Source organism: Tupaia chinensis, unplaced genomic scaffold (genome assembly GCF_000334495.1).
Source record: "Tupaia chinensis unplaced genomic scaffold, TupChi_1.0 Scaffold000067_1, whole genome shotgun sequence".
In the NCBI taxonomy this organism is placed as follows: Eukaryota; Metazoa; Chordata; class Mammalia; order Scandentia; family Tupaiidae; genus Tupaia; species Tupaia belangeri.
In genome coordinates, this window is record NW_006159526.1 from 2,297,533 (window position 1) to 2,310,729 (window position 13,197).

A 13,197-nucleotide genomic window follows, 5' to 3' on the forward strand; every position below is an offset into this window, starting at 1 on the left:
GCAGTTAGCATAATGGCTATGTTGCTGGACTCCCATGTAGTCGACCATGGTTCAAGTCCCGGACTTGGTGGCTTAAACTCATGTCAGGCATGTATACGTGTGTGCTCAAGATCTCAAGAGGAGAATGGAGGAGAAGGGACTGCAGCATTGCCATCCCGCCGGGGGTGATGTCTTGCTTTCTGTCTCTCTGTCTTCCTCTGTCTTTCTGGTGAGCACATGTACCCTATAGTAAAAACCTCTCAAAAAAACCCATATTATTTATTTTTGTTTATTGTTATTATTATTTTAATCTGCTATAGGGCACATGTGCTCAGCACAGAGAAATAGATGAAGCAAGAGAGAGGAAAGTGAGAAAGGAAGCTGCCATGTCTGGGACTCGAACCATCAAAGATCACATGGGAGTCCAGCGCCTTAACCACCAAGCCACTTGTTGGCCCCAATAAACTCATAATTTTAATTGCATTTTCCCATGAACTTTTCAAAGTATCCTCATATGTGAAAAGCTTTTTTCCCCCTTATTTATTAATTTTTTTTAGGTTTGGACATAGGTTGTGTGGATTTGCTGGAGAGAAACAGATAAAGACAGTGAAAGGGGAAGTGAGAAATCATCCATGCGGGGGCATGCCACAATCCTTTCTCCTCTATTTCCCTCCTGGAATTTTAGGTATGAACATACATGTGACAGGTGTGAGTTTCCAGCTGCCAAGTCTGGGACTTGAACCATATTTGGTCACATGGGAGTCCAGCATCTTAATTACCATGTCACCTGGTGGCCCTTGTGAAAAGCTTTTTTTGTAGAGAGGTTTTTGTTATAGGGTGCTTGTGCTTGCCTGAGAGATATAGAGAAAGTGAGAAATCACCCCCAAGGGGGGATGCCCACACGTAATCCCTCCTCCTCCATTCTCCTCTTGGGATTTTCAGCACACATGCACACATGCCTGTTGTGAGTTTTAAGTCACCGGGTTCGGGACTTGAACTGTGGTCGACTACATGGGAGTCCAAGTGACACAGCCATTACACCAACTGCTAGTCCCCATGCTTCCTTTTAATACACATTCCCCTTTGCTGTGTAATGTAGGTGCCTTTAGTACAGAGCTTGTTCAAATGTCAAATAAATAATACTAGCTCCATGTCCTGCATATATGTTCTCCTCAGAGCTCCATTAACTTCTATCATAAGATTCACCTTACTTCTCATTATTTGCATAATGGGCACCTGTATCACAAGGCCATGATCCATGAAGGCAGGGACAAAGTATTTATAATTAATAACTATAACTCTAGTGCTTAGCATAGTGTTAATGTATACAGGTATTGCATACTTTGGAAATTATTTCAATAAGTGAATCCATGATATCAATACACTTTATTTTTTAATAATTTTTTATTTAATTTTATTTATTGTTACTATTTTTCAATTTGCTATAAGATATCCTATATACTATGTGCTTACCAGAGAGAGACAGAGAGAGAAAGCAAGGCCCAGGATTCAAACCACGGTCAGCCATGTGGGAGCTCAACACCGTAACATCATGCCACCTGCTGGCCCTGGTATCAATATACTTTCTAATAAAGAAAAATAACCCTGGCTCAAATTCTGATTTAAGTTGTTTTCTCTCACCTAAATCTTAGCAGGTGTATCACATACTCATGTGAAAAAGTCCTTCAACATACAAACACTGGTTTTTTTTGACTTTCATGCCAGTTATTCTAATCCTCCTCTCCTGTCCCAAAGTCTCTACTTCTCAACACTTCTTCTTAAACTCTTCAACTGTGCCTTCAGATTTTATCTCATATTATAATGAAATTCTAATGGCTTCATATCCTTCACCAAATACTCCCTATTCATCCATCCGTTATATTCCCCTCTCTGAAATTCTCACAGGCTAAGGATAATAGTGCTTTCCCATCTCAGAGATCTAAGCATCAAAGAGGGAAGCCTGTGCCCTCTCAGTTACACTGAAACTCGGGCCATCTACCTCACTTTTGGAACTTTGTCCTACCAACTTCCCGTATATCACCATTCTCATCTGCTGAAGATTCACACCTAAGATTTACCCTCTAACAAAAAAAACTTGTATTGTCTTGTGTTACCTATAGCATCTACTTGTATACTTATCTGATAATAACATAAAAATAACTTGGGGCCAGCAGCTGGCATAATGGCTATGTCGCTAAACTCCCATGTAGTCGACTGCAGTTCAAGTCCTGGACCTGGTGGCTTAAACTCACGCCAGGCATGTGTGCGTGTGTTCCCAAGATCCCAAGAGGAGAATGGAAGAGAAGGGATTGCAGCATTACCATCCCCCCTGAGGGGTGATGTCTCACTTTCTGTCTCTCTGTCTCTTTCTGGTGAGTGTATGTGCCCTATAGCAAAAATATCACCCCCCCAAAACAAAAATAAAAACAAAAACATAAAAATAATTAACTTTAATAAAGTACTTAAAATTCCTAGGAAGCATCACTGTGCTATCAGGCAATGTGCCCAGATGTCACGTAGATTAGCATTCATTTAATTTTCAAAAGGTTCCTATAAGATAACACTATTAGCAGCACCATTTTTCACATGAAGAACAAGAAAGTTAGAGAAATTAAGACATATGCCTAAGGATGTAACTTCCACTTTGCACCATGTCTGACTGTGTTCTCAGACATCAATTGAAAAGGCTAGCCCAACTGTCATGTCCTAGAACTGCCTTTAAAAGAAAGAAAAAAAAACAAAAAAAAAACAAACAAAAAAAACCTATAGGGCACGTGTGCTCATCAGAGAAGAGAGAATGTGAGAAATCGCATCCCAGGGATAGGTATGGTGACAGTGCAATCTTTTCTCCTTCATCCTCCTCCTGGGATTTTGGACATAGGCACACATGTCCCATATGAGTTTTAAGCCACTAGGTCTGGGACTCAAATATGGTAGGCCCTGTAGAAGTCCAGCATTTTAACTACAATGTCACTTGCTGGCCCCCCAAGAACTGCTCTTTAATGGCTCATTCTTAGGGTGACAACCAGACCTTGAATCACCATAAAATACTCCACTTTTTGAATCACACATACATTGCCCATGTTTTGATATAACCGACTGCTCCAGTGTACTGGCTCAATTTCTCCCTTTACTCTTCTTGTTCTGCCATGGTTTCAGGCCATTATACTATCAAAATGTCTATTTTTACTATACAAAGGGTTGCCACAAAGTTCATGAAAGATATGTACTACAACAAAGCTATGAAGGGCCAGCAGGTGGCACGGTGGTTAAGGCACTCAGCCATCTCATGGCTGACCACAGTTCTAGTCCTGAACGTAGTGGCTTGTTTTCTCACTTTCTCTCTCTCTGGTCAGCACAAGTTCCCTATAGCAAATTAGAAATAATAATAATAATAAATTAAATTATTCTTTTATAAAAAATTAAAAAAACTATGCATGGATTTTAATTTTTTTGGCACCAAAATTAACTTGTACTTTAATTCCATTTTCCATAGTCTTTCTGAGGTCTCCTCGTATACCAGTCTATGTTCTTTATTTTTAAAAACAGAATGATTTATTTAATTTGATTTATTGCTATTCTTCAATTTGACCAGAGAGAGAGAGAGAGACAGAAAGGGAGAGTGAGAAAACAAGCTACCAGGTCAAGGACTCGAACCACAGTCAACCATGTGGGAGTCCAGTGCCTTAACCACACCACCCACCGGCCCCACCAGTCTACGTTCTCTCCCTTTCTATTTACCAGTTTCTTTACCGCGTCCATCTTAATTCTTGGTTTAGAGTCCGTGAATTATTCATTTAATCTTTCTATTTGATACTCTTAAACATTTTCTTTCAAATATTCCCTTGACCTATAGAGCTTTCACACCACAGGACATGGACCAAATTATAAAAACTAAATACATTCAAATGTTGATACCTTATGTATAGAAAGTGGGCTACACAATGCCATGGCGAGGGGTTTGGGGAGCTGGTTAAAATATGATAAAACAGTGGTCACTGGCTCTGAATGATCCCTTCAGTCTACAGCAACCATCTTATACCTATTGGCACAGCTCCTTCTCTCATGCAAACTAGAGGTTACACCCCAGCTACAACCTTAGATATATGTCTTAATTCCTCTGACTTCTTTTTCTTTATATGAAAAATGGTGCTGCTAATATATTTCTTTTACAGGAGCCTTGTGAGAATTAAATGAACAATAATCCCAAGTTACTATCTTAAGTCTTCTCTACCCTTGTCAAACATCTCTCCAATCCAATTTCTACTCTCATGCTCACCTGATCTTTTGTAGCGCAAAATCCCCAAATCCTTGGAACCAGCAGATGGCATAATGGTTATTCCTTGTAATCACTTAAACAGGGCTGAATATTCTCAATTTAAAAAGAAAAAAGCCTCTCAATCTCCAATTTCCTCACAGTTCTCATTCTCTTCAATCTTCCCCACAATAACCAAATTTTGAGGAAAAGTTGTCCACTCTCATCTCCTTTTAATTTACTTCTCCGCTTGCTTCAACCTAGCTTCTGTTACCAACCAGCCATATACATTTCTCAACGTAAAGAGGTTTTGCTCTGCTCACCTGGGATGGGATGTCTGGTGACTCAGCATCTTCTCCCTCAACCTTGATGATAATCTCTTGAGGAAGTTGAGTATCCTGAGAAAGCAAAGCAGAAAAGAAAAAGAAAAGAATGAGGAAATCAGGTTGCAGCTCAAAACTCCCACTGTGAGTAGCTAGGATTTGATATACCACTTGTTTTAACACATCCCACCTACCAACCTTTTGCTCCCCCCACTGGTAAGCTCGAGCTAACAATGTGGAGAAACAGGTGACACCTGGAGGACCACCAAAGCCCTGAACATAGGCACGAAGTCTTTGTGGATCTTCCAGATCAGCCCAGCTGAATGCAGGTGAGTGAACACGGGTGCTATTTAGAGACTAGGATTATCTAGCTGGGCTCTCATTAAATTCCTATACCATGGATTTGTAAGCAAATGAAGTGAAATACAGCATGACGAAGCCAGGATTATACAGGAAAAGAACAAATCGACTTCATAAAACGTTTAGCAAAAAGTGCCGCCAATAGGACCAGCAGATGGCATGACGGTTATGTTGCTGGACTCCCGCATAGTCGACTATTGCTCAAATCCCAGACCTGGAAGCTTAAAACTCACAAGCGTCTGAGTGTACCCAAGATCCCGGGAGGAGAATGGAGGAGAAGGGATTGTGGCATGGCCATCTCTCACCCTCCTGGGGGGTGGTGATTCCTTGCTTTCTGCCTCTCAGTCTCTCTCTCTCTCTGGCAAGCACATGTACCCTACAGCAAAAATCTCTTTCTAAAAAAAAAATAAAAAATAGAAGTGCCACGGGACCAGCAGTTAGCGTAATGGCTATGTCACTGGACTCCCACGTAGTCAACCATAGTTTGCATCCTGGACCCAGTGGCTTAAAACTCATGCCAGGCACGTGTGTGTGCGTGCCCAAGATCCCAAGATGAGAATGGAGGAGAAGGGATTGTGGCATGGCCATCTCTCCCCCTCCTGGGGGGTGATTTCTCGCTTTCTGTCTCTATGTCTCTCTCTGTCTGTCTGGCGAGCACACGCGCCCTATAGCGAAAATCTCTCAAAAAAAAGTAAAAAATTAATTAATTAATTAAAAAGTGCCACCAATAAAGGAACCATCAGTAAGACTCCATACCATAAGACTTCTATCAAATCAGTAAGGAAGAGGTAGACTCAAGAAAAAAATGGACAAAGGAAAATGCAACTCAACTATGAAGAAACAAAACGGACAGTGAATATATACACAGATGCGCACCTCCTGAAGTCAAATAAAATCAAATAACAACTTCTGTAACTATCTCTACAATCAGAGACCCTAAATTCATACTGGTACTTCTGATTACAACTCATTGTATATTAGCCTTCCTGCTTTCCATACTTATACCTTAAATTTACTTATTTGTGAGAACCTTGTAAATAACCAATATCTTGACCACACGGAGTAGTTCTTCCACAGTCAGTGTGTCGCTTTCTGGCACTCCAGCTCTTGGCAGCCCACCAGCCAAGAGACTCATATACTTAGTACTGATAGAAGTGTAAGTTGCAAATTAAATAAATAATTCTTTAACCAAAAAAGTGTAAGTTGATACAACCTTCCTGAATTGGCTACATATTCATAAATAATGTTTTATTTTGAAACAGTTAAAGGCCCACAATAATGCTACAAAAACAGAACCTCATTCAGCCACCCCTAATGATAATACCGTCCGTAACCACAGTACATTATCAAAACCTGGAAGTTGTCATTGGTACAATACCTCAACTCAGATACAGACTTTATTCAGATTTTATCAGTTTTTATGTACATTCTTTGTATATGATTATTTTTATGCCAGAAGAAGTATGGGTGCATAGGAAGGGAGGGGGGCAGCACCCTCAACAGGGCCTGGTCACATTGCAGCCCCTTCTCCTCTAATTTTCCACCTCTTCAGGATCATGGTATAAGCACAATCATCCACAGTATTACTGATGGGCCTGGACTCGATCCCTGGTTGGAATCTAGCTTCCTTGGTGCAGTGCTCAACTGCTGCACTACGGAATCACTTCTACTTTTGCTCTTTAAAGCAGTATCTTATTTATTTTTAAGAGGTTTTTGCCTTAGGGTGCATGTGCTTGCTACAGAGAGAGACAAAGAGACAGAGAGGGAAAACGAGAATTCACCTCCCTCCCTGGGGGGATGGCCATACCACAATCCCTTCTCTTCCTGGGATCTTGGGTTCACACACACACACACATGCCTGGAGTGATTTTCAGCCCACTAGTACTTGAACCATGGTCAGTCATGTGGGAGTCCGGTAACGTAACCTCTACACATCTAATGGCCCCAATAGCAGTATCTTTTTAACATGGAATGTAATAGCCATATCTTTAGGTAACAATAGAAAGTACATCTAAATGTTTACACAAGAAATCTCATTGAACGGTTATATTATCATAGCAAAATGGGAGGGAGGATTAAATGTCCATTATTAAGTAAGTACCTGGTTAAATAAATTATGCTTCATCCAGACAACTGAATTCTACTTAGCAGCCAAGAAAAGAGAGATTTTTATGAACAAACGTACATAAATCATCAGAGGTTTATGTATGTTGTTGAGTAGAAAAAATTAAAAAGAAGAGTATACAAAAAGTGAGAAGATTTAAAAAAAAATATAAATATGGACAGCAAGTGTGGGAAGGATATTCTCAAAAGCATTAAGGCAATTATTCTTTGAAGGGTGTAAAACTATGTTTTAATACTACATTCATTTTTTCAGTAGGATTTACTGTCCTTATTATTCAGAAAGCAGTAAAAATGTTTCCCCCTTAAAAGCGAGCTCACGGGGCTGGCAGGTGGCATGTTGGTTAAGGCAGCTGGACTCCCACATGGCTAACTGCAGTTCAAGTCCCAGACCTGGCAGCTTGCTTTCTTTTCTTTCTTTACTTCTCTGTCTCTCTCTGGTCAACTTCAAAAATAAATAAATAAATAAAATAATGACAATGAATAAAGTTAAATTAAATAATTATTTTAAAAAGAAAGAGAGATAACATTCCTAATGTATGACAATGCCAAACATGTTTTTTTTCTAAAAAATTACCTGAGAAATCAGAAGTTATTTGAGAAAGGAAAACTTATAAATACTAGCATGTATTTTAAATGATTATATCCTCTTTCAGTTAATTTTCTTTAAAAACGGCTAAGATCAGCAGGCATTTGGCAGAAACATGATTCCAAAATGATCCTTATCCATCACAACGGCTAAAACAGTTTTACTTGGAGAATACGGATTCTTCTTCTCTTTAATGAAAACCATTTTCAGCACTTTTTTAATTTAAAGTTTGCAAATAAAAGGGAGGGGGAATCAACTCTTCTCACAGTGGACTCTCAACTGTTCTTCCTCACCTCCACCACAGCAGTTGACTCTGATTTTACTCTGCTTTCATTTCTTTCCATCATATATATCTTATACTTATTTTTGGTAAAAGTTTATTTCTTCCATGAGCAATAGAAATAAAGAGGACAGAGAGAGAGAGAGCACCTGCAACAGGGTCCCAAATCTGTGATTTTCCCCCAGCCTCAGTCAGTCCCAGGCCATAGGCAGATATGTGCCTAGTGTACTCAGGGAGGTCTCCAGAATTATGTATTACTGCTGTGCCACTATCTGGACCCCCACCTTTGTTTTTGTTGTTTTTTTTGGACAGTTTTTTTTTTCTTTTTGCTATAGGGCGTGTGCGCTCACCAGACAGACAGAGAGACAGAGATACAAAAAGTGAGAAATCACCCCCCAGGGTGGATGGCCACGCTGCAATCCCTTCTTCTCCATTCTCCTCTTGGGATCTTGGGCACGCACGCATACGTGCCTGACATGAGTTCTAAGCCACTGGGTCGGGGACGCGAACCATGGTCGACTACATGGGAGTCCAGCTACATAGCCATTACACTAACTGCTGGTCCTCCACCTTTGTTTTTTTATTCAGTTTTTCCACTAGAGTAGGCTTTATAAGAGCAAAGATCCTATCTGTCTTGGTTACCGTGGTTTCACTGTGCTTAAATCACTAGCAGACACATAGCAGACACATCATACATACGTGCTAACTGTAAGGCAACTCATGAGAGAAGGGATATGGGATGTGTTACCTGAGCCTTCATGTTTGTCCCTGCGGTTCCTAAAGGCACCAAACCTTTGCTAAACTCAAGTCCCTACTATGGTTAGAGGAAACTTCTGTTCAGTACCCTTCCTTTTCAGAAATTTCAAAGCACCTGCCTCCAGAACCTACTCCCAACTTACTCTCCCAAACTAAATGCTCAATCGGCTCAGCACAAAAGCATCACACACACACACACACACACACACACACACACATTTTTTCCTTAGGTTCTATCCACTTAAAATTACTGGCCACTTTAGGTAAGTCTCTTGTGTTTACAACTCAGTTTCTGCAGTTTGCTTCAGATAATGTCACCTACCATCTGCCTACTGCTATGGTTTGATATGCACCTCCAGCCTTGAATTAATTTGCTGGAATCTGGTTGTATTGTGAAGCACAGACTGAATCTGATTATGGTGTTGAGAGGTGGGAGGCCTTTGGGAAGTGATTAGGCACCAGTTTGGAGGCCCCATGATTGACTCCTAGAGGGTGCGTAGGAGAAGGAGACCAGAGACACAGGGACACAGACATGCTCTGCCCTGCCCAAGTTATCCACTATAAGAAAAGCCTTAACAGATGTGGCGCCATGGGCCTTGAAACCATGAGCTGTGGTAATTTTTATAAATCACTCAGATTCCGATAATTCTGTTGTTAGCAACGGAGCAGACTGAAACATCTATTATTTTTAATACATCGAGTACTTCAACATAGAGTATCTCACAAGTCATCTAAACATTTCTGAAGGTGTGATCTATCTATTTCACCAATGCAAAAATTGATAATAAGATTTAGTAAACTCGTTTAAATATATGCATCACCTGATACAAACTCCTTCCCTTTGCAATTCCCCGCTAATCAAAGTCAGCCCCAGATCAACTGCCACCTCCTTAATGAAGTATTCCTGCACAGCACAAAGCCTTCTCTCTTCTTCCCTTAGGATTTCTTAGCTGGCTTTTGCTGTACCAATACAATTATGCCCTCACATTATTTCCTTCTCTAGTTCTCCCAAAGTCGACACTTCAAAGAACTGTGTATTACTCATCTTCGTATTCTTCTCAGTATTGAGAAGGGCCACAATGAAATTCTCTGAATTTGACAGGACTAGATCTAAGTGTAAGCGTAGAGTTTGGAACATCAGGGTGGAACCAAAGGCTTTTAACCTACGTTTCGTGTGCTATAGAGCTTTTTTTTTTTTTTTTGGTTTGTGCCATATGGTGCATGCACTGGCTGAGAGAGAGACAGAGAGAGGGAAAATGAAAAATCACCCCTCCAGGGGGGATGGCCACACTGCAGTCCCTTCTCCTTCATTCTCCTCTAGAACTTTGGGCAGGCACACACATGCACCTGGTGTGGTTTTCAACTTGCCAAGTCCAGGACTTGAACCACAGTCGGTCATGTGAGATCCACTGCCTTAACCTCCACGCTACCTTCTGGCCCAGATCTGGAGCATTTTTAAGTAATCTCTTTGTTCAATGGTCACTTCTCTATGTCATAAAGGATCATTTCTCTCTTCTCTAGACACTTTACTTACAGAAAGGGAGTGGGGATTAAACTGTTGACTTCCACAAAGATAACTGCTCTGTGACATGGGTGGGACCACGTGTGACCCAAAACAAAACAGAGTGACCTGTCTTCATAGTGAGCTAATGGTCAAATCACACCTCAGGTTGCCTGCTCACTCAAATAGAGAAGACCAAAATACCTTTCCCAACTTGAGGCATTGTGGGGGCAATAAAATCATATGAAAGCATGGAATTATTACTGAACTCACTTCTTAGAGCTCTGCATTAGGGGTGTACCCCTGGAAATGCTCCATATCTGCGAGGGGGTTTAGAATATACAGGCACCACAGTCCTCCTTGGTGTATTCCTTCCTCCCTCTTCCTTCCTTCCCTTCCTCCTTTCCCCTTTTTTCCTTCCTTCCTTCTCTCCCTCCCTTCCCTTTCTTTTCCTCCCTCCTTCCTTTCCCTTCTTGTGTGTTTGTGGGTGGTGTTTTTAGACAAAATCTCTCCTGCCTCAGCCTTGCAAGTAGGTGGGACCACAAAGAGCAGGCACATTGAGGACCCCCTAATAGTCACCCCTCCCCCCATGCACAGCGCGATGTCTGGCCTTATTTCCCATGGGAGAGGTAAGGTAGGACTCACATTTCAGCTCAAGAGGGGTAACAGCCACAGATTCCACGTGGGAGTCCTTAAGTTTTTTAACTGCTGACTTGAGAAGATATAAACCCAACTCCCTACAAAGCTGAAAGGTTCCCCTGCCTGATTTCCTCAGCGATTCTGACCAGAGGGTCCCTCTAGTTCTCATGTGCAAGAAAATTCTCTTTCTCACTCCACATCATCAAGCAAGAATAATCCCCACTTTTCTCAAATATACAGAGCAGACCTGTGACCACACGGCTACCAACAACCCACACAGCTCTGAATCTGGGAATGAGAGTGGCCAGCCAAGGTTTTACCACCTCCTGGGCAGGATGTTTGGTCTCAGTCCCTGAAGACAGATAGGGCTGAGTTGGCTCAAGCCCTTCTCTGATCCTACTTCCACGAATATGAGTTGCTGAAATCCCTCAGGTGATGTCCCAAAACCCAGACAGCTTCTTCCTGGATCAGCTTACTGAATTCATGGTCTTCACTCAACGCCAAGCTGTGAGCTCCCTTGCCTTCTCACTGCCTGACAGGGCTCTAACATCCTTCACGTCCCTGTCAAGTACCTGTGCACCATCTGGTAACAATGGAATCAACCTGAGGACATTCAGAGTTGAGAAGTATCGCAGTCAACCTCCAGGGTGGCCCAAAGCTCCCCCCCCCCATAGTCACATTCTTTGTGTAGTCTTTTCCCACGTGGTACCTGGGTAGGTCTGTGTATCCAAAAGAGCACAGAGGATGCGACAGTGTGTCACTTCTGAGATCCTAAGGATGAGAGACACTGGGGCGTCCATCTTGTTTGTGTGCAATTAAGATGACGCTCTCTCTCTCTGATCTTCTGCTCTGGGAGAATGTTGTAAGCAGCCCTGGAGAGAAGTCTGGACAGTATGAAACTGAGGCCTCTTGCTAACTGCCACACAAGTGGGTTTGTTTTGAGAGTTTTTTTGCTATAGGGCATGTGCGCTTACTAGAAAGACAGAGAAAGACAAACAGAAAGTGAGAAATCACCCCCCGGGGGGATGGCCACGCCACAATCCCTCCTCCTTCATTCTTCTCTCAGGATCTTGGGCACACAGGCACCCACGTCCGGTGTGAGTTTAAACCACCGGATCCGGGACTCGACTACATGGGAGTCCAGTGACATAGCCATTGCACCAACTGCTGGTTCCCCACACAAGTGAGTTTGTAAGAAGAGCCTCTCACCAGCCAAGCCTTCACAAGGCAACCGGAGCCAAGAACACGAATACAACCAGCACCAGACATGCCCAACTGAGCTGCTCCGAGATTCCTAACCCTTAAAAACTGCAATAAAATTAATGTTCATGGTTTTAAGTTGCTAAGTTTTGGGGTACACAATAAGAGAAAACTAACACAAGAAGGTAGATGGTTTTACTTTTCCTCTGTAGCCTTGGAAAATATCAGAAATGCATTTCTAGCCTCGAGAACTAAGTCACTCAGGGAAGAGCTGTCGGCCTTAGCTTTCCCCAGGGCCTCACCAGGGACCTTCACTACTTAGGCAACAGATATGTGATGAAAACAGTATCACACTGATATTGCTGGCTAACACAGAAGGAAAAGGTAAAAGGACCATAAAGATTCCTGGGAGGGCCAGCAGGTGGTGTGGTGGTTAAGGGAGCTGGACTCCCACAGGACTGACTGTGGTTTGAGTCCCAGACCTGGCAGCTTGCTTTCTCACTTTGCCTCTCTCTCACTCTGCCCCTCTCTGGTCAAATTAAAATAAACCAAAAATAAAAAGAAATAAAGATAAATAAAATAATTCTTAAAAAAAAAAAAATTCCTTCCTAGGAAACACCCAAAGTCACTAGCACAAAGTAGAATACCCATGGTCATACCAAAACACATCTCCCCTGCATCTTTTATAAAAGAGATATATAAGATAAAAATGTAAACTTGTATCTGCAAAACTCCCTCTACAACTCTCACACATGTGTACAAGGAATCACATGCAAGACGTTTACAACAATGTTATTCGTAACAGCAAAACAAAAGCTAACATCCTATAGCTATTCACGGTAAACCCGTAAACCCTGTGGCATGTTCAGCAGTTCAGATGTGGGCACTAGGAGTGGACAGTGGTACTGAGGCGTCACCACTTCCAGGCCTTCACGGTGACAGAGAGGCAATACCTACGTGCACACAGGCACAAGCACACATCTCTACTTTTTTTTTTCCCCATTGTCAGAGGCTGCATGTGCTTGCCATGGAGAGAGAAGAAGCAACTCCCAGTGGTAATAGGGTCATGTAGTAATCTGTTTTCCTCTGTTTTTCCACCCTGTCAGTATTTGGGGTGCACATGCACACGTGCCTGATGTGTTCTTCAAGCCACTGGCCCAGGGGTTTGAACACAGTCAGTCATAGCAGATATGC

General features: G+C 42.0%; 1 protein-coding gene across 8 annotated transcripts in view; it reads right to left on the reverse strand.

Annotated features, from left to right (window-relative positions):
- Positions 1-13,197, reverse strand: part of ZNF180 (zinc finger protein 180) — a 34,101-nt gene that overhangs the window by 15,147 nt on the left and 5,757 nt on the right. For 6 of the 8 annotated variants that reach the window (XM_014582962.2, XM_027766868.1, XM_014582956.2 and 3 more), the window contains one exon: positions 4,558-4,632. In XM_014582962.2, coding sequence (XP_014438448.1) covers positions 4,558-4,632 — 75 coding nt within the window. Of the gene's footprint in view, positions 1-4,557; positions 4,633-11,512; positions 11,752-13,197 lie in introns of those variants that run through there. The other 2 variants (XM_027766863.1, XM_027766855.1) reach the window with 2 other exon arrangements.